Source organism: Streptopelia decaocto (genome assembly GCF_964273445.1).
Source record: "Streptopelia decaocto genome assembly, chromosome: 9".
Lineage (NCBI taxonomy): Eukaryota > Metazoa > Chordata > Aves > Columbiformes > Columbidae > Streptopelia > Streptopelia decaocto.
Window position 1 is genome coordinate 5,651,083 of NC_138664.1, and position 22,309 is coordinate 5,673,391.

A 22,309-nucleotide genomic window follows, 5' to 3' on the forward strand; every position below is an offset into this window, starting at 1 on the left:
CTTACACTGAAAAAGAAACACCCTGTGGCAGCATATTCCACACTTCTCAGCTGGAGCCCTGCCTGCATGCCTGCTGTCAAGTCACCCCACGCAGGCAGGGCTGTGTCCTCCTGCCTGTCTACCTGCCCCCAGCCACTGCTGCCCTGTGGGCACATGTCCCATCTCCATCCCACCTCACCACCTCCATGTGGTCCTCCTTGGATTGCAGTGAGGACACAAGAGGAAGGAGCCTTTTCCCCTGGGAACTGCCCTACTTTGAGAATTTTTAGGGAAAAAGGAAGCAGCATTGTCTTAAAATAGAGGCAAATGCTATAGCTTTATAGAAAGATAAATAGAGCAAGGAGACACACTGCTGAGATAAATAAGTGCTGTGGGTAAATACTTAAATACTGTAAATAATTATGTAGACAGATGGGTGCACAACTATTCCATAGACATGGATGATATGAGGATGCTCTTATGGGAAAGATGCACACCAGTTCTAGTTCTCTGTTCCTCCTGTGAATTTTGTCCCCTTCACTGATGCTCCTCTGCCAGAGCAGTCATTTGCATGGTGAGCTGCTGCTTTTTCTTGGGAAGGTTTGATTTCTCATCTCCAACTCTGTAGCTTTCCAAGCATTGCATCTCTAATTTGGAGAGCAGCCTTGGAAGAGAGAGCTTAATAAAGCTAGGAAAATCCATTTATGAAAACAGCCCATCTTAGACCTGGCTTCAGTTCTGCTCCTGTGAGTTTCTGATCCAGCAGGATGAAGGGAGCTGAGCTGTGGGGAAACCAGCCTCGGTGGCTGCCTGCGCCCCTCCAGTGCTCAGGTACCCGCTGGAAGCGATGGCATCTGTTGTGCTGCCTCCTCTGCCTAGCGGGGTTTCATCCTTTAGCAGATGGTCTAGAAATGCAAAACAAATCTCGGAGTGGACTGTTGACATCCTTCCTTTGTAGGCAGTTCAGAATTTGATTCAAGCAGTCTATATTTGTCTTGGGTGTTTCAAACGATGCTTTGGAGAATTTGGCTGGGAAGGTCTGGAACTGGCTGTCTCCCAAAGCTTTCCTGTTACAAATATTCCTTCTTCAGTTTTCAGCTCTTATGCTTCTACTCATGATCTGCAGCAGAAGCATGGTAATTGCTTACATGAAGATATATGAGACTTTTGTGATATCCTCGAAAGACCTGGACATTCAGCTTGGCTCTAGACATGGCAAACATTGATGTGGGCAATGCTTTTTGAGGGCAGTTTTGTCTTCTTTCTGGAGGATAACTTTTTACTTTATCTGCTCTGACTTCCTGGGATTACCAACATTGGTCCATCTCACTTGAACTCAATCTCTTGAGAAATAGGTGTCACCGGATGGGTCAATAGCTGATATGATTTAAAGTGTAGCCCATGGTGGGTCAAGTGATTCTGAAAGCTCCTCTTAACCTCTTTATTCTGGTTGCAATTTAGCCAATGATATAGCTCAGCAAATGATTTTACTAGGTACCAGTCTCTTACTGTGCAAGAAACCTTCTGTTCTCACCCATTTTAAAGGAAAGCCAGTGAGATTTCATTACCACTTTTCCAACTAACTGCTTGTTAGCAGAGAAGGTCCAAGACTGAGCTATGCTACCGAGAACAGACTCTGACCTTCAAAGTTGTGACTGGTTGTGAGTAAAGGGTGAAAAATACCCCAGATTTCCCCTTTCCAAGCCTTCCTGTGATGGGCTACTGGCAAAAACATGTTGTTTCGTAGTGTTAACAGAAACTGTACTGAAAGCTCTGTTAAATATAGCAGAGCCATGTGACGCCCCAGCATGCTGGACGTTCAGTCTGTTCCTTGTCGTGTGCCGAATGAGGAATGTGGTGAAACAGCTTGTTCTTGCTGCTGTTAGGCAGAAGAACCTCACTATCTTCCTGTGTCATCCTTGTGAGAAGTATGTTTGGGCAGGACAGCATACGTGCATCCCCTGGTGAAGATTCATCTCAACCATGGAAGAAAATATTGGGCTGATTCACTGGGGAATTATCAAAAGACATTTTTTTTTCTATAGTGCCCTTATATGGGCACTGGCCATCAGAAGTCCCTCTGGATCACATCTTGGTTTATGCCTGTTCTTTGGCCATTCTCATTGGAAAATATGCTCTTGAAGAACTTGTTGCTTTTAGCAATATGTTCGGAAGGTCTTTGGTCCAATCTTGTCATGACTTATCTTCCCCTCACATCCCACCCTTCTCCTACTTCTCATTGTGCCACATCTGATGAAGTGAGCAGTTTCCTGCACTGTACCACTAACGGGGCTGTGGATTGATAGCTCCTGGTTGCAGAAACCCTTGTCGGGGGCTTGATGGGCTGTTCAGGGTTGCTTGATGTTGCAGGGTGAAGGAAGGAAGTTGGTGAGTTGTGTGCTCGTGCTTTATGGCCCTCCTGGTGGGACTGGTGGGCGGCCTGGCATAGCAACTGCTCAGGGCATTTATGTAGAGATTTATGAGTTTGTAATTTTCAGAGGCCCTGAAGCAAAAGTGTCTTTAATTAAATTTTGATTCTCTCTCCTCCTTCTGCCCCCTTCCCTTGCCTTCTCCCTCCCCACTCCCGTCCTCGGCTGTGGTTTGTTTACCAAGACCCAGCAAAGCTTTTGGAGAACAGGTAGGAGTCTTTGAGTGTAGCCAGGAGGAGCAGAGGATTGCAAAGCAAACAAGCAGATGGCAGATATGATAAAGCAGCCCCCGGCCAGCTCTGCCAAGCTCAAAGAGCACTCTGCGATGCAGTTCAAGAGTTCCACAGTAAGAGCTTCCTGCATCCCTCTGCTCCGGACATGGATTTGGCAAGGTCTCCAAGAGACCGATGGCCAAGCTGTGCTCCTGTGCTCTCATTTGTGTGGTGCTCAGATCCTGGCGTTGCTTCAGGCTACCTGGGGACGAGACAGCCTTATGTTGCTCTGCAGGCTCTGCTGTGGCTGTCATGCTTGTGCAACCACCCATCTCTGAGTGGTGGCCTTCTCTAGGGGCAGAGCACAAAACCAAAGGAAAACAGGCAGCTGCCATGTATTATTTTGTTTTTGCTTTTGGTGGTTTTTTTTGTTTGGTTTGTTGTTTGTGTGTGTGTGTTTTGTTTTTTTTAAAATGAAGTTCTAGAATAATAAGAGAAACTGGCCTGGCCTTTGTGATATAACAGGGACAGGTTCCCCCAGGAGATGCTGCCTTGGCATTGCCCAGGATTTCCCCCATCAGCAGTCTTATTTTGTGATCCCTCCCCAGCCACTGAGTCGGTGGCAATGTCCTTACCCAGCCAAGCTATGTCAGTCCTGTGAATAGATTTCTATTAACCCACTCAGCCCTAAAGAGCTGCAGTTAAAAGGCTCTGGAGACATCATTGTGTCTGCGTAACAGCAGTGATGATTTCCCTGAGAGGTAGGACAAAAAGTGTCTCCATTTCACTACTTCTGCAGAGACTCGATAGCTGCTTCTAGAAAGCAGCTTGGTTGTGGTCCAGGTGCCTTGACCACCGCAGCTCTCCCTGCCCTGTGCAGCTTTCTGATCTCATGCTTTTGTGGTGCCCACACCCTTGAGCTGTGGTCTGTAGAGTGTTACCAGCTTGGTGGGTGCCTGTAGACAGGTGAATTTGGGAGTGGGTTTGGCAGGGTCTGCTGCAGGATATAATGGCAGCCTGAAGTGCAAGGACTACTTGGCCTGATGCTCAGCAGACACATGCTACTCCCAACTAGAAAGCCACCAACCTTATGCAAGGTCATTTGTTTGTTTGTTTGTTTTTTTTTCCACCCTCATCACCATGCTGTGGGTGAGGATGCTGTTTATCCCTCTCTCTCCTTCCTGCTCCCTCGATGGTGCAGATGGAGAAGTCACTTGACCTCTGCACGTCTTCAGGTCTGGCTTCCCCGCATGGATGTGTTGTCATGTCTCCTGTTGTGAGCTAAAAGCCATCAAGACAGGGATGTGTTTTAGGGCCACGTGGGGCAGGGAGGCAGCGCTTAGTCACAGAGGTAAATGTTGAATGCCCCGTCTTTCTCTGCCTTCGTGGCTCGCAGGCTAATGCAAGGCAGCTTCCCTCCCACTTGCCTTCAGGGTGCTGATGAAGTGGCTTGGGGGTAGGGTGTGGAATATATGTAGGGAGACAGGGATATGGCTGGTGATGGCACTTATGCTTGTAAATGCTGGTGACTGAGGCTGCAAGAACCAGCAGAGTCAAAAGCAGACTCTGGAGATCTTGCTGTAATGTCCCTTCATATTGCCAGGCCATTTTTTGTACAGGGTGACTGTTGTGATGCCCAGTCTCTTGAGTCATTTTTAGTAGGGTTTTCTCTCCTGGGTATAAAAAGATGTCTGTTTTGATTCTGCTGGCGCCGTGTTCAGATGCCTCTGGTCTCACGTGGAGCTTCATATGACTTGTCCTCATTCACCGACCACACGCTGCAGCATGTCCATGTGGTTAACTCCCACTCCTCATTTATTTTCTGAAACTGTTTTGTTTCCCTGGTGTCTTCCAGCTAGAGGACAGTGCCTTGGTTAGCTCCTGACATTGTAAAGGATAGAAGTGGAACTGGGGCTGATTCCCCTTGGGGGAGGTAGGAGATGAGATGTGCTCTGCCCCAACCTTCACTATTGCATTGGGCACCAGCTGCTTGTTTCTCGACTGGAATCAGGAGGTGATGCATTTCTGCAGAACAATCTGCTTTAATTGACGATTTTCACTCTTGCTGCATAAAAACTCTCATCTTGAAAAGCTCTGGTGTCAGGCTGGCAGGGTGGCAAGTGTCTGAGCATTTCTAGCCAGGTGCTGGAGGACTTGCCAAGCAGGAAGGTGCTGGGAGGTGTGAGGCAAGGTCCTTGTAAGGGCTATGGCAGAACCCCCACCCCTGGGACTCTTAACCCAGTGACAATGGGTGACAGGTGATGTGTTTGCCAGAGCTCCTGCATTGAAATGCAAGCGGCGTTCCTTACTGACCTCTGATGGCAGCCGCGTCCCTGCCTGGAGCTCGCCGGCGAGGAGGCGAGTGTGCTGCGCTGGTTTAGAAAGAGAAATTTCCCCGGGCCTTGGAGGAATTAATCGTTTTATATGCTGGACTCTTGCCTTCTGACTGATCTATCTGAATTACAGATTAACTGGCAGCGTGGGGACAGAGGAAGCCATTTCAATGAATAGCTCTCTAATTTATTAAAGGGGTTGTTTGGGCTGGTGGATCAGCAATGCTGCAAGTTCTCTGAGTGGAGAGCTGTTTTCTGTCCCCCTCTGCATCTCCCAACCTTTTATCCCCTGCTTATTTTAGCTTCTTGCCCATAGGGCCCCTCTCAAATTTGATGAGGGTCCCAGCAAGGCAGATGGAAACCCCAATCCAGTGATACCCTTTGCAAATGCACCATCGGCTCCCAGAAAGCTGCCATTTCAGAGCCTTTCTCTAGGGGCAAATTCTATGATTTTTTTTAAGCAAAACCACTACCTTTATAACCAAGTACTATAAATTTTAGAGTAAGCTGTGGCATCCTGGAAAACACTGATGTGCTGTGCCGCAGTTGGTATTAGTTCAACCAAAAAGCATCAGTCCTTTTCTGATCAGTTCCGCCTGAAGAATATCAAGGGCTTCCTCCTTACCTTGTGAGTCTACAACAAGTTCTTGAAAACCTGCAAAATCTAATTTTTTTTAAGCGATTTTTTCCTTTAGCAAATGTTGATCCCTGGACTTGCAGCAAAGCTTGACACTCCTAGTACCATCATTGATGTGAGCATCATGGTCTGGGCAGCACCAGGGGCTGCCCAAACCTCAGCATCGTTTCCTCTCCCAAACTGCTCAGCATGAAGGAAGAAGGATTTGTTCGTTTGTGGATATTTCTGACATGGACTTCATATTCTAGAAGAGTCTTGTAATACTGTAGGAGCAGATTCAGGATTTAGACCAATATACAAGTTAAATACATTTTGATTCTGTAAGCAACACACTATTTATCTTGGGATAGAATAAATCTGAGAGACTGGTATCATTGCCAGAGATCATTTAAAGGAGGGCTGTGAAGGAAAAAAATAAAAGAGATTTGTCTGAGAGGCAGAAGTTTTAAATTTTCATTGCCCTCATGCATGAACTGAGCCAAACTATGGTTGCAAGGATTATTTTTTTATTTGTTGACCATGTAAGAATTTATCTGAGGAAAGTAAACATCATGAGTCTGATTTTAAGTTGGGTTTATAAATTCACACCCTGAGCGAATGCAGCCGCTCTCTTGCTGGCAGGAGCCAGGCATGCAGGGTGTCTCCTGGAAGTGAACCCAGTCCATTGGCATCTGCAGCCTCAATGGCTGCTTGATGTTTTCATAAAAATTCTATTTAAAACAAAAAGGTCAGATGTTGACTAAAAAAGCAACAACTGAGAACTCATTTTGTTTGAAAAATTACAAGTGCTAATAATTACTGTATGAGAACCAGATGGTGGTACTGACCAGTTTAGTTTTGTGGAAAAAAAAAAAAAAGGAGAAGAAAAACACAGAGCAAAGACAAACCATGTGTTGTGCCAGGTACTTTATATTTTGAAAGCTCCTTCCATTTGAAACCCCTGAGCAAAGCAGAGTGCGGCATTTTTTTTAATGTATGATTTTATTTCTTTTTTTATATTGACAGAATATTAAACCAAAATAAGGAAGCCTGAAAATTAATGTCCTGTAATGATAGCAAAATCCCTGTGTCTCAGGAGTCTCATAAATGGAATATTTGGAGAGAGGCACACATCTCCCTGGGCTCAGAGAGGCTTCAGTTACCACTGAAGAAAATAAACCTCAGCTTGGGCAGCCGGGCTCCAGGGAGAAGGTGCTGGTGTCAGCACGAAGTGATGTGGCTGGAAGATAGCCTCGTTAGGCTAATTGTTCTGGAGCCTTTGCCTTTCCTGCCAGGGCTGCCTGTCTCCTTACCCATAATCCCAAACCCCTTTGATGGCCCATCAGGAATATTGGACTTGGCCCAGTTTTACGTCCATCCAATAATATTATGAAATTGATAGTGACAGTTCCATTGGCACTAATTTCAGTAAGAGATTGGAGCCAGAGGACAAGCGGTTTGCTTTCATGGCGGCTAAGCTTTCCAAGTAGATCAAGATGACCCAAGACTGATCTTGCAGCAGCTGAGGCGTGAAAGGGGGATGAAGATGGCTGGTGGACCTGGGCAAGAAGCTGGTGAGAAACATGCTCAACACCTGCCTTCAGCATGCGATGGTCCTGACCAGTGGGATGCATATGCTGCTGCCCAGGCTTGCGCTGCAGAGCTGCTGCTGTCAGGGCTTTCTCTCTGTGGATGGTGTTTATTAAGCAGTGTTGGGCACCAGCCTCGGCAAAGGTCAGGAAAATCTGTGGGCAGGAGGGCAGTAGTGGTTCTAGCTGTTTCCTCTGAGACCTTCAGTGGTTCTTGCTGCTTTGGGTGTTTACTGGCACAGACACAGGTTCCTGCAGCATCGTGCTCTTGGCTTAGGTCAGCAATCCAGCAGCAGGCTGGGCATGCTGGTGGTGGAGCTGCCAATGGAGCCCCTCACTGAGACATCAGTGGTGCCCCCTGTACTAAAGGAGCTCCACACTGAGCAGGTTAGATGTCATGTCCCAAAGCTTTCACCTAATGCTGGCCACAGGGTTGAAGTTGATGCAGTTGCCGTGGCCTTACTGCACATCGTGTGCATGTTCTTTGCTGGCTAAATTGAGGAGAAATCTGAGATGTAGCTTAAACTACCTCTGCTTTCCTCTCCACCCTGGAGCTGTTGAGCCAAGGTCTGGTTTGAGGTGAGTGGAGGGGAGCATCACCTTGGTGCTGAGCTCGAGCTTGCAGAAGATGGCTCCTTGATGCCTCTCCAGCCTCACACTGCGTTCACACATCTACCCGAGCAAGGGCTCGGGAAAAATGTTTATCAGTTTGACACAGTCTCATTCTGCGGTGGCTGGGGGCCAGGAGAGAGGATAAAAGCCTTAGGCTGATGATAAATTGGAAATGCAGAAAGGAAATGTATTTGCTTAGTGCTGAGCAGGCTGCTCTGCTTCAGGCTTGGGTGTTTGCGTGGGGTCACTTGCCCCTGGTGTGCTGGATGCTCATGAGGAGGTGAAATGCCATCAGGGCCACATGTAAGCCCCTGTGTGAACACAGCCATGGGGTGCTGAGGGTGTGGGGGATGCATACGCTGCTACTGCCTTGCCCATGTCAGGCTGCCCAGGGAGGCTGTGGAGTTTTGTTCTCTGGAGACGTTCAAAACCTGCCTGGACACATTCCTGTGTAACCTCATTTGGCTGTTCCTGCTCCGAATGGGGGACTGGACTGGATGAGCTTTTGAGGTCACTTCCAATCCCTGTGATTCTGTGATGTCTCTGTGTCAGTGGGACTGTCCCCCTTGGTGTGCTTAGCAGCAGATGTGAGGATGCCTGGATACCTATCAGCACTGAGCAAGCCACCATCCACTCAGGAAGGGGTGTGAGTGAGCATCTTCAAGGCTAGACACGAGGAAGAAATTATTTACAATGAGGGCGGTAAAACACTGGAACAGGTTGTCTAGAGAGGTGGTGGATGCCCCATCCCTGGAGACATTCAACGCCAGGCTCGATGGGGCTCTGAGCAACCTAATCTGGGTGAAGATGTTCCTGCTCATTGTAGGGAGTTGGTCTGGATGAGCTTTGAAGGTCCCTTCCAACCCAAGCTATTCTATGATTCTTTTATCAAGTGCTAATGTGACCCAGGGCTCAGTGAGTGTGTGGTAGTGTTGCTCTTACATGGATGAGGTGTGTTGCTTTTGGAGACATCTCCCATACAGAGCAGGGGAAGAGCTGTGGTTTGGATCTGCAGATCCCAAAGATCTCCACTGGAGGGGCTGGGAACGAGGAGGTGGCTGCACACCAGCGGGTTCGGAGGTGCCAGGGCCTCCTGTAGACAAGCTGTAGGAAACGCTGCAGTATATAAAGTGCATTTTGCGAACAGAAGAGATTAGAAAGCTGATATGTTGTTATTCCGATTGATTTTGCTGTTGTATTTATACCTGGAGGTAAAGAGCAGACATACTGGAAATCAATTGGCCTCGTGCTCTTCCTCACTCTCGCTGCAGCACCGTTTGAATGAAATGTTTATATCATTTTTACGGTGTTTCTGTGATAGGGATGAGTGAGCCAAGAGATTAATAGGTGCTTCTGAGGCCTTTACCCAGCCACTGTCCAGCTCTCACCTCATAAAGCCTTCACCGCTCGGGAGTTCAAGGTGCCCCCGAGGTGACAGCTTGGTGACTTTGTTTGGAAAAAAAAACCTAGAGGCGAATCTCTAGTCAAGAGGAAAAATAGTGGGGAAAAAAAAAAAGGTAAATGGCAGTAAGAGGAGGATTTGGGTCAAGCAGGATGGTCCCCAGCTCTGGAGGGTGATGGAGACCCAGGGGAAAAAAATGAGGTTTTTGGCTTCAAATAGAGCTGATCCCATAAAGATGGATGGAAATGGTAGCCTTATACTTGGGAGATAAGGCAGTGGGGATGTTATTTTGCTGTCTCATTGCACATCTCATACCTGACAGCTGCCTATCCTGCCCCAACAGCCCTTTCTGAGCCTTGACCTTGGGGCTGGGGCAGGAGGTCTGCAGTGGGGCCACATGGGGAGATCGGCCATGCACAGACACTGTGACCCCAGGTGCCTCAGTCATTCTTCCCATCTCATCGGGGTGTGTGTTCCTTTGCTGGGGGAGCTGCTGGTGCTGGCTCTGCCATGCCAAGGTGCCATTTTGCAGGATGGATGTGTTGGAGCCCAGCTGACTTCTCACATGCCATGGGGAGCATGCATGCCCAGCAGTGGGAAAAATTGGATTATGACCTGCAAACGATGAAGGCAGGTGGGGTAACGGTGGAAGTTGACTGGGGATGGTCTGAATGCCAGCACTAGCATCTCCAGATTAAATATCATCTGTCCTCTTTGGAGTGATAATCAAATAAAACCTACTTTTCTTCTTCTCTTGCTGCCTGTACTGCTATCTGCTTCACTCCACCTCAACAGTGAAATCCTTGTCCTTTGGCAAACGAAACAGCTATCCAGTATCCATTCCCTGTTATGTGGGAGAAGATGTTGGCTTATTCAATACTTGAAAAGTCATCAGATCCTCATGTTGCAGGATCCAAAAAGTTCTCCTGGGTACATCCATGCCCTGTTTGCCGTCCCTTTCCTGGTTATATGGTTTTTAAGTTGAAGAGGTTTGGTACCGCTGGGCTGAGAGCTTTAAGCCTAAACATAAAAATTCCTGCACGGCTTTCCTGCAGGTGCTGGCTGGCTTTGCTGTCATGCACGGCCTCAACTTGTCAGATCTCTCCCTTTTTAATTATCAGATTGTCTCATCATTTTTTACTGTAAGCGTTTTCTGTTGCTTGTTCTACCGAATTTATGTATTTGTGCCATCATATCCATTGACTTTATATTTTATAGGATTTGATCTTAATGTTTCCATTCCCAAGCGTGAGTGCTTATAGGATTTGTGTCTAAGCTCAATAAATAAACTTCAGCAAGGGGAAGAAGGAAAGGACATGGGAGGAGAGGGAGAGGTTTGGGGATCCTCTGCCCCCAATGGGGTTGGAGTGATGCTCCATACTGGGACTGCCAGGGCACCTGGATGCTGGAAAGGGTAAGGGGAGGATGCACAGGGCTGCTGCGGCCCCTCTGCCCTGATGCAACGCCTTTTGCAGCGAGAGCTGCTGTCTTCCCCTGCAAATACTGAAAAAATCAGAGAGAAAGAAATACCGATATCTAAAGAGGGAAAGGGGCTTTTGTAAGCAGCAGTATTTTGGCAGACTGTTTAAACAGGAAAGATCCTGACGTGCTTTGAGGGTTGTCTACTGAAAATGGATCTGACAGCCTTTTTTTTTTTTTTTTTAATACCATAATGCAACTGCAATTTATTATGAGGTGGAAGGTGGCAGCAGGGTGAGGGAAGAGCCACATGTCCAACCCGAATGGTGATGGGTGCGGGGCCCCCTGGCCTGTCCCTCTCTCCCATTCACACCAAAGGTCAATGGGATCTTCAACTCCTCGAGATGGTCAGGGCTCCAAACCCATCATCTTGTTCAGGAGAGGGAAAAACAAATTGCTGCTTGGCTATTTTCTCCTGCCTTTGCTGCCAGAGGGCTTGGAAGCTGAGGATTTGGAGTAGATTCCTTTGAATCTCGGGTCGAACCTCAGTGTTCTGTACAAGTTGAGGGATCTTCTGTGGCACGATGTGATGGGTTGGGATTGGAGACCCTGGGGATGAGGAGAAGCGGCCGATTCCCATTGCAGGAGGGCAGGGGACGGGCTGGAGCCCAGGGCAGTCTGGCTCCAAGAGGTTCCCCACAGGCACCAAGCGCCGGCTTGGACCCATGCCCACAGCTGCCAATAAAAATTAAGAAATTGATTTCCTTTTGTTTGCCTGACAGGACAAGGCACTCTTTATGAGACAGTAAATGCAATCTTGCTCTGAGCACAGCTAGATTTTTAATTGTATTTGTTGTGCTTGTGCTTATTGTTTTATGAGTTTCAGTTCCTTCCCTTGCTGGTGCAGAAATCAGCCCTGGGGGATGGTTTGATTCCAGCTTCAGCAAAAGGTTGGAATTTTCTTTAAACATTTTTCTGTTTGTTTCCCTGATGAGCTGAAGTTTGGGGTTAGTTTTCTATCTGCATTAAAAATAAACGTGCAAGTGTGTATGTATAGCTTTGAGTTGTAAAGCTGGGCTTGAGAGATCCTGACTTGAAATTATCCACTTGCCAGCCAGTGATGCGACCCTTTGAAGAACAGCATTTAAGATTTCGATCAGAGAAATACAGAAGTGCCAACAGAGGCTTGAAGTCAGAAGAAGAGGGGGTTTGAGATATAATATATATTGGAGTTTAATGAGGTCTGCTTCAGCACTTGCTGTACAATGCACAGTGACCCACTTTACTAGCAGAGCACTTTTTTTTTCTAGTTATGGGTCATATACAGTTCCTAATTAAGTAGGTTAATTATATGACTCCTTTATATTACACAGGCGAATGTAGATGGCACAATTATCTCTTGCAGTGATCATTTTTGATCAGAAATGATGTTCTGAGTGACAGCTTGCTCTCTGCTTCAGCAAACTCTGTTTCTGTCTTGAGCTCATGGCCTGGGATGTGGATGGAATTGTCCTCTCTGAATCCACATTGGAGACCCCATGGCCCTGTCCTGGTCCAACGCTGTACCTGTGGCTGCGTCGGCAGCTGCCCAAACCTGGTCTGTAGTGCTGGTGAGGTCCATGGTTGGGGTTTCTTTGGAAGCACTGAAAAGGGAAGAGACCTGAGGGCTGTTTGGTTGCAGGTGCAGCTTGGGAGGGCTCTGAGCAGCATCAGGCCCTGTAGCTAAACTGTCCTAACTGTCCTTGAAAGAAGTTTCTTTAACCTTTCCTTTCTCAGCCCCACAGCGTCTGAGCCCCCGCAGCATCCCTGGGTTATCTGTTCCAGTGCTCAACCATCCATACCGCTAGGCATTATGGAAAACATTCAAACTCTAATCTCCCTCAGTGCAATTTAAACCTATTATTTCTAGTTTTATCCGCAGTGGACGTGGAGAACAGCTATTATATTTCTCTTTGCTGCAACCTTTTATGTATTTGAAGGCTGTTATCATGTGTCCCTTCAGTCGTCTTCTCTCAACACAAAGCATAATTCTTTCAGTTTTCCCTTGGAGGTCATGTTTTCTACACCTTTGGTCATTTTTGTTGCTTTGGAGAGGTTACTGTGATAGCAAGCTGGAGGTTTTGTTGTTTCTTCACCTGTCTGCCTTGGAGCATTCATTGCGTTACAGATGTATATGAAGTGACCATTATCTTCTCTAATCTGTGTTTATTTATAAAGTACCCTATATTCCTGAGCCTGTGTTTTATCAGAAAGTATAGCTCTTAGCCTTGATAAATAATTTACCATTATGTTATGATCATGCAAACAGGGGCTCTCTAAGCTGTTATTTTTTTCTTTATTTTTCTTAAGTAACAAGTTGTCCATATAACCCTTTGAATGAACTAGGTGATTCACAGACACAGACTAAAAGGTATATCCTATTTCACAGAGCTTCCAGATAGACAAGGAGATAAAGGAAAACACCAAGCAATTGGGTTAGCATGGAGAACAGCTAAACCCTGTCCTTGCAGGCAGGGTGGATGCTGTTGACTGGTGAGACATCTGTTTGGATGGAAGGAGAATCACTGAAAGCCTTTTGGAGTATAGATGTGGCATATTGGATGCTCAGAACATACAAAGGCTTCTTAAAAGTGCTAATGAATAAACTATTTTTATAGTTAATATCCACAATATGTTTGTCCATAGCACAGGCTGAGTTATTCACAGAAACAGCTACTGCATTACTGTTTAGATTTTAAATTTCAGAGGAGCTCCAGAATATTTTATAATTGTGTTTTTAAATTGAAGGATGGTGTATCAGGAGTTACCCCAGGCTACACCTGACTGTTGTTCTACATTTTTACAGTACAAAATTGGCTTAATTCCTATGTCCCTCTGCCCATTCCTCTGTCAAGTGCAAGGTAAACCTAAATCTTAAAATCTGTATTTATTATTCCAAATAAAGCCATTCATCAGCAGTATACATCAGTAGCTCAACCTCTTTACCTACTTAGTGGCAAAAAATATATATTATTGCCAAATAGATTAAAATGTTGAAGTCTAGGTAGCTGCTTTATTTCCAGGAGTTACTAATGGCAGTATATGTTTTGAGTGTCAGAGCAATAGTCAAACCCATAGAAATGATTGGTGACTGCTTGATATCAATGATGTTTTTAAAGTCTGTCTCAGGCTTGTGCAGCAAATTCAGTGCTGGTCTGAGTCTCAGAGGGGCAGCAAGAGTGGCCATGTGGATTTGGATCAGGGAGCTGGATCTCAGCCATGACCTGCCAGAACCACAGAATCATGGAATGTCTCAAGTTGGAAGGGACCTGTAAGGATCAATGACTGAAAGTGATAAAGAGCCATGGCTGTGTTGCAGGAGTTAATGCTGTTCAGATATCTACCCCTCTCCCCTGCTAAGTTAAAAGGGGAAACTTGGAGAAGTCCTTTACTGTAAATAATTATGTCTTTAATCCAGTTATATCCTGTTGAGGATATAGGGATGGCTCAGCTGAATATATTATAGTTCATGCCAGCTCAGTGCGTATCATCCTCAGAAATGTTTCTGAAAGCTTGAAAGCTAGTGCATTGCGTCCATCTGGTGTGTTCCTTAGGAGCCTTGAGAATACAATTTTTTCAAGAGCTGGAGATACAGTCAGAGGCAGTAAACTGTCCCTGGATTATTGCAAGGGTAGAATGTACTGTGCGTGGTGTACTGTCCCTGTGGTGTCAGGGCTGCAGCTGCCTTGGCAGTTCTTGGGTTTTGCAACTTTTACAGTAACCAAAAGGGATTGAGATGATGATGGAGCATCAGAGTTCTGCTCTAAGGGTTTTGAGGCTCAGTAGATCTTGTAAATGTCCAAACCTGGAAGCATCGACTTGAGCTGGATGACTAAGAGACTGAGTCCATTTACAGGACCCAGTGTTTTCTGGAGAATAGGAGTGAAATTGTGAATTGGCTGAGACGCAGTTACCTTTCACCCCATAGACCTTGGACAGGTTTGGGGAATGAAATTAGTGATAACTAGTCCTCCTAAGAAATGAGCTGTAGGAACAAACCTGTGGAGTGTTTAGAAGATCAGATTCTGGATCTGTTTATTGTCAAGGAAATTGCCATCAGAACATGGGGTACTAGATGCTGGTGGTTCTTAGTCTCACAAGTGCCTGATCTCTTTGATTGTGCCCTACTCGTTTAGAGGTAGCCATGTCCTAACCTGTTTGTGCCAGAGGGACGCTGTTGTGGTCTTTGTTCCCTAAAAATGAGATGCTGTGCCAGCAGAGACAGCAAGGGTTACCTGCTGGTAGGGCTTTGTGGGCCCCCAAGAGCTATGTCCCCAGAAGGGTCTGTGCCAGCCTGGTGCATGTTCCATGGCTGGTTATGAAACCAACCATCTTCTTCCAGCACCAATGTTGTGGAAGAGATCTTTTTTTGCTCCTTGTCACGAAAGTGTGATTTCTGCTCTCAAAGGAAAGGACAAGAAAGACTTCCTTCATATCATTCACTAGAGGGGCCTTTCATGTCCCACTGTCTGATTAGGTACCTTCCTTTGAAGCACCACCTTGTTTGCTTGGGGAAAGCAATAAGCCGTCAATAGCCTCTCCCACTACTCCACTGCAAGTGAGACCTTTATGGTCTCTCCTCAAATTATTTACACCAGTCTATACCAGCTGATATTTTTATGGCTTGTTTTGTGAACTGCATCTTGAAACGCAGAGTTCTCCCCTTCCCAGCACAGCAAGACCAGCCAGTGGCTCAGGGTAAGACCAAAGGGACATGCACACTGTGCAAAACCCAGCCCTTCTGGTTTGCATGCAAAGACTTGACAACGTGAAAGAACAAAAGTAATTCAAACCAAAATTGCCTGTTTGCTTTTTGTGTTTGGAGAAATACAGCGTGCATAGTCCCAACAGAGGCATCTTGCAGCAAGAGCTGAATTTTGCCTTTATGTCTCAAAAGCTGGAAGTCACGTGGGCCCGGGGAGTAACATAAAAAGCAAGAACCTGCCAGAAGGAATTCACAATAAAGGGAGAGACTTTTTTCCTTGTGACTAAAACACCTGTCACAGCTGCCAGGACTCTGCTAATTACACAATAACTTTATTACATCCTGCTTGGAAGACAAAACAATACTTGAAGCTCCAAAAAATGAACAGCTTTTAGACTAGATTAATGCAGGCAGAATGACTGCACAGAACCAGTGTTTGCCCTGTCCTCCCAGGAGCTCTGGAGAGTAAAATGGCTTGAAGGCTCCCCTCTTTGTTACTAGTGATACATACTAAAGTAATTGTGCAATTAGAAATAGAGAGAGGCATTTTCTATGCAACGTAGGTAAAAGACAGGTTTCTCTGAATAGGGTTGAAGCCTTAATGCAGCATCTCTGCTCATTTTTGCTTGGGCTTCTGGTAGCCCCTGGTAGCATTCAGACAGGAGAAAAGGAGAGAATCTCTAGCTGAGTATGGTTTTTCTGCCCATGTGAATAGGTAAGGGAGGTCCTTGTGAAAGGCTGCAGCATGGTCCCCATATTGCCTAACTCCTCAGCATCCTGTGTTCACACACCATGAAAAGCTGCAGCATGGATTAGAGAGTTTCACCTCATGATGGAGATGTTTGTGACATTGGTTTGCAGGTTGGATGCAAACAGATGGAAGTGGGGAATAATGTATTAAGGCCTGATGTCCCCTGAGGTTTTCCAGCCTTAGCAGCTGATAGCGAAGGCTGAAGTTAGGAGGTCTAAAAATAAAATAAAGCATAAGCCAAAACCAGGGTACAGATGAACTTTGTGAAGTAGCTCCATGTGGGAAACAGGTCTTGGCTCTCAGGTATGGATGCTCTTTCCTTCCTCATTTGATTTTTACCTATGGGAACAAGCTTGTCATTGGTTAGGGTAAGATTAGGGCAGTGATGCCCTTGAGTGTAGACACTTGGGTGTAATGAGTCATGACAGGCACGGGAGGCTGAAGGAGCTGGAGCTTGGTTGCTGACTGGCCGTCTGCAGGAGGGAGATGCATGTTGGTGCATTTGGTCAGGCTGGTGTTTTGGGGGTCTGCTCCGTGGGTGTAGACAAGGATGTGTAAGCGGTTGCTGTGGGACTTGGGGAACACACGTGGACTGGCCCAGGAGGGCAGAGTCTAGCTGGGGTGCTGGTGGATGCTGAGATGCTTGGGGAGTAGGAAGGTCTCTGCAGGTATCAGCCCAAGCAAAGGGCACTGTGTGTGTGCTCAGGTGAAACTGAACAATGGGAGACAAGATGGGTGACATGTATTCGGAAGGCAAATGGTTTTGAGGTGAAATAGAACTTTGGCTGTGATGTTTCTTCAGTCTAAGTTGGTTATGTATTCTGCCAACTTCATGATGCCAGGGCATACAGGCACCACAGCAACCGATCTGTCTTGTGACAGCCCTAAGAGAGGACTTTGTGCAGGACTCACCTCTGCTGTGGTGTCATCTGTAGCTACTTTAACCGCTGCAGCATTGTCAGCCTGGTACCCCAAAACCAGGAGAGTCTTCCCTGCTGTGTGAGCTGCCTGGGGATGGGCTAACTGCCAGGGGTGCCAAGACAGGCATCCCATGCAGAGGCTGGTGGTGACCCACTGCAGGAATCCATACCCACCTGGTCAGCAGGTCTTGTGGGTTCCTTTTTCCCTGTTGTGCCTGATGGATGTACATGGTGTTTGCAGGTCCTGTGGCAGTGATCAGCGGAGAGGAGGATTCAGCCAGTCCCCTCCATCACATCAACCATGGCATCACGACGCCCTCATCCCTGGACGCTGGCCCGGACACGGTGGTGATCGGCATGACCCGCATTCCTGTCATCGAGAACCCTCAGTACTTCCGACAAGGTCACAACTGCCACAAGCCAGACACGTGTGAGTGCCCGATCTGAGCGGAGCCCCCTGCGAGGACCAGGGGATGGGTTGGGGGGACGGGGGAAGGAGGGCGAGGAGGAAGAGGTTAAGAGGATGAGGAAGAAGAGAAAGAGGTTTTTGAGGAGAGTGGGTCTTGGTATGGTCCAGAAACCAAAGTGAATCTCAGGTCTCAGAAATCACAACATACATGTAGGTGCTTCCAGAGAAGATTTTCCACCCTCACCTTCACCTCCCTTCACCCTCCCTCCGCCACCCGCCAGTCACCTCCCCCGCTTGCCTGAAAATGCCATTCAAAGCCTGGCTCTACCTCTGAGCGTGAGGTCTTGGGTGTGGGCAAGAGCCACCTGAGAACATGGGGATGGAAGTGACCCCTGCCTGGCTGGGGAAAGGACCTGCCTCCCCTTCCTCCTCCAGCAGTTTCCCAGCCATAGAGCTGCCTCCTTGGCTCCCTGCTGGGCCAGGGAGAAGCTCAGGACATGTGGCCATAGATGGGACAGATGCGTGGAGATGAAGAACAGGAGGCTTAGATGCTGGTTGCTTTGTTTTCATTGGCTTCTGTAAAGCTTTTGCAGCTTCTCTGTATAAACCTTGGTTGTGAACTGTGCTTGTTAGGCTAGCAGGTGGTGATCAAGTGGTCCTCTTCATTTTGCATTCTTAAATTCTGAGCATAAAAGAAAAAAGCATTGGGTAAAAGGATGCAGGGAGCACTGCGCTGGAGTCACCTCTGCTCTCGCCTTGGCTGCTGCTAACTCCTGACAGCAGGAGACATAACTCAGCCGTGGAAACAGGGAGGAGATGGATCTCCCAACCTTCAGGAACCCATTCAGCATTAAGTGCTGGGCAGTGCTGGTCCCCAGCCACTGCTCCTCCCGTCAGGATGGGGAGCTGCAGCCATTGCTCCTGTGGAGGTGTCCCTGGGGCAGCCTTTTGTCACTGCGGTTTGCTTGCCGGAGCGATGGGGTGTACCCAATGAATGCCACACAGCTTTCCTTTGATTTTCATTTTAATGTGCTGAATTGGGTCTGTTTGTAGAGAGAGGGGAGGAGGAGGGCGGTGATTAGGCAGGAGTGGAGAAGCTGAATGTAGCGTGTTTTTTCTGTGCCGTTAATTATATATTTTACATTTCGTATAGCACCTCATCTCAAAATGATTTACAAACTCTGATGGCTTGTGAGGGGGGGCTCCCCCGCTTTATCTTTTTCCTTTCCCTCCTGTGCTCTCTGTAATTTCTCCATGCGCCGACCATTTCAATACACGGGTGCCATTGCAGCTGTGCAATAGCAGAGCTTAAACCTCAAAATTTTGCCCTAAGTGTTTGCCCTGTGAGGCTTGTCAGAGCTGGGGAGAAGTCACTCACCTCAGGACTTGGCCTCAGGAATTTCACAGGACTATTTGGTTAGGATCTGAAGAGTTCATAGAGATTCTTGGGGGTGGCATCTGGAGCCACTTCTCCCATGGAAGGTGCCATGGGGGAGAAATACAGCGCTAGTGTTAACTGCCACACTTGGAAATCCACAGCAAATTGCTACCTTTGAGCTCCAGATTTCGCAGGGCTGGAAGGGGCTGAAACCAAACCCCACACACGAGCACTGCCCTTGGGTGCGAACAAGAGGCAAACCTCAGCTGCATGCTGCTGGGCTGAAAGCCCTTGTATTTTTTAGATTTGCTTGTCATTCACAGAGCAAAACCCAGGCTCTGAGACCTCAGGGAGGTTTGAATTTGTCATGTGTTTTGTATTTTAGTCCCCAAGACTTTACTTGGACAAAACTTCTGACTTCATTGGTGGCTTTGCTTGAGGCTGGAAAGTTTATAATTCGTCTTTTAAATTAACCATGCTTTGGGGAGCTTTTGCTGTTTGATCTGGAGTATATTTGTTGTTCCTGTTCTCCCCATGGCTGTCATGCCAGAGGGTTTTTCTTTCCCCCTGTGCAGATCTTGGGCACAAACACTTCATTTGCTGTCACTTGTAGAGAGGACAGCTTCTCTGGGCCGGGGAGTGCCTTGATGCCCAGTTGAGCCTGTACTGATGCCAGCTGTCACCTCCCTCCTGTCACCCACCTCCCACAGAGCTGCTGTCCTGCTGTGAGCAAAGGTGCTCCCTGGCACCAGCATCTCTCCTTTGCACTGAGATGTTGCTAGAGCAACATCTTCAGCAAGCAATTTGTCTCTTTATGATGAAGCTTTTCTCCTTCCTCCCTCCTGCGAGCATCCCTGTGCTCTTCGATGTTGTACGGGTTGAGGACGTGCCGATACCCATTACCGTGCTGCAATGAGGAGAGCAAACTCTATATGCTTAATGCAGTATTAATAGTACATTGATGTGATATAGATTTCTGTCACCCTCTATACTAGCAAACATCGCTTATCACGCAGGGATGACAGATGTTTATTCCCAGCCACTTAGCTCTTCATAATGGAATTGCAGCTAAAATATGGAGAGCAGCTCCCTGCCCACAGAGCTGCAGCCCCTCTCGCTCCCGCTGTGCAATGCTGTCCTGTGGGCTCTTCTTAGTAATATGTCCTTGAGGAGACAGGGATGTGCTCCTCCTTGGAGATGTGCTGTGCTCCCACCCTCAGCTCTGACTCACTGGGATTTGTGCAGTTGTCTCTTTGTGCAGGAGGGTCAAGTTTGGCTCAGGGTCCTCTTCCCCTTCCCAGCTGAGGGCTACTCAAAGAGCCATGGAAGAAACTGCATCGCCTTGTTTTCTCGCGATGAAGCACCGAGTCTTTGATAAGACATTCCCCGTGTCTTTATGCTGTAACTCCACAGCACAATGAACAGCACTGGAGTTTGCAATGAGTCCTTCTTCCAGCCAACCTCAGCCCTATCTGGAGGGTTAAGCAAAGACCTTGACAATGGGGACACTCCAACTACAAACTAATTTCAGAAGAATAAGCTAAAATAGTCTTTTTCTCCCCATCTTTTTTTCACATGGAAGAGAAACCAAGTGGCGTATCTGCTTGGTAGATGTCAGCAGGAGGAGTGACAGGTTGTGGTGAGTTTGCAGCTCTCTATATTTGGAAATAAACAGATGAGAGGAGAAGAACGGGACTTGTGGAGCAAGCACTTTGGACAGAATATGTGAAGAGGAGATAGGGTGTAGGACCACATAGCTTCCATTTTTGGTTTTAGTAACGGAAGACATGATCTACCCTCGTTTGTGTCCAGAAAATGGCTATCAATGCTTCTGGGCAGAAAAGTCAACTCATTACAACAGATCACTTCTGAGAGTAGAAAAACAAGGAGCATCAGCTTGAAATAAGTTCATGAGGCTGCTGGTAGGGCATAATTTTCATGTACATGCTTCTTGGCAGTAACAGCAACTTGTAACCTTAGCTCCATCTCCTGATATTCAGGATTCAAATTTGCAAAATGGGTAATTATGAGTAGCTGGAGGTTTTTTTTGTGGTGAAAGACTGGTAATGTTTCAGAAGAAACATTTTGGAAGATTGTTTTACTTTAATAGAAGTAATTTATTATCAGCACAATGCATCAGATGGAGATTAGTTCCTGGATATAATCTCTCAAGCTTTACTCAAATGTCACAGCACAATTTTGCAGTTGTTCCGTTTCCTTGTATTTCTTGTCCGACCAAAAAGCTGATCTCAAGAATTACAACAGTCAGAGAAAAAGATCCAAACCTCAATGGAGGGCAGATCTTTTGCAGGTCCCTGCCTGCCTCCCAGCAGTGGATGCTCGGGTCCCACCAGTGCTGTGAAGCCAGAATTTTGGGACAAGTCGTTTGATTTTTGGTGAAGGTCGTTGCCCGACATGACCAGCGCTGGCTGTGTTTTCCAGGACTGGGATGTGTTCTCCACACGGGTGGAGCAGCCATCCTTCCGTAGAGTCCTAATGAGCGGTTTTTTTCAACCTCATTTATTACAGGCTGCCCTGACATAATTACATAGTCGAAGTTAGTAATTACATGTATTCATGCTAATTAAGTAATTAGATATAATTACACTAACTGTAAATACATGGTAATCGGCTAAAAAGAAGTACTTCGGGAAAAAAAACAAGGCAAATCACACAATAAAAGCGCCATCAGCACTCTTTCACTCAACACTCTGCCTTTATCTTCTATTGCTATGCAGTTTAAAAGGAACATTGTGGTCATTTCAAAAATCATATTTTTTAAACAAATAGTTTTCCTTATGCCTGCTTCTAATAGGGCTTGAAAACAAAAATGGAAAGGATGTTTACCGTTGCCACTGTAATTTGTTTTTCTGTTTTTGTTTGCCTAGAGTGTTTTGTTCATCCTGGGCATGGGAAGCTAAAAAGTATGCAGCATTTCTATTTTTGGTCAGTTCATGTTCCCATCTTTGCCAAAACAACAACATGAAAATAAAGCCATAAATGCTGCTAAAAAAGAAAACTGAACCTGTTGGTAATGGAAAAGAGAAACTTTCCTCCTCTTTTTTTCTATCCTCAGGGATAAGAGGATTTCTTAATTATTATTTTCATGCAATATAAATGTGGAGCACAGTCAGAAGTGACAGCAACACTCTGCTGCCCAGTGCCCAGCCTGGGGCTGAGCTACAGAGGTCTCAGTCCCTCCTACCAGTCTCTGCTTCTCCTTCTATTCCTCCAGACTTCTCTTTTCCTCTGCCCTCCTTTCACATGAAAGCTCCAGGCTCTTCTCCAGCAGGACTCAATGCCCGTTCTCCAAAGTAGGCATTTATGGGTTGAGACTCTTCTGCACTGGGGCTCCTCACTGTCTTATGGTCTTGTCCTTCTCAATCAGCCCATATAAGACACTCTGAGGATTTAATGATGACCCACAAGTAGCTGCATATTCATTGACATGTGTTTTGCTACTTTTTCTGTGTCTCCTTATTTGTACTAGCAAAACTTGGGTTTCTGGCTTGGGTC

General features: G+C 46.7%; 1 protein-coding gene across 3 annotated transcripts in view; it reads left to right on the top strand.

The window, feature by feature from the left end:
• Positions 1-22,309, top strand: part of NTRK3 (neurotrophic receptor tyrosine kinase 3) — a 211,114-nt gene that overhangs the window by 97,235 nt on the left and 91,570 nt on the right. For all 3 annotated transcript variants that reach the window (XM_082060583.1, XM_082060584.1, XM_082060585.1), the window contains exon 12: positions 17,248-17,436. In XM_082060583.1, the coding sequence (XP_081916709.1) occupies positions 17,248-17,436 (189 nt within the window). The remainder of the gene's footprint in view (positions 1-17,247; positions 17,437-22,309) is intronic.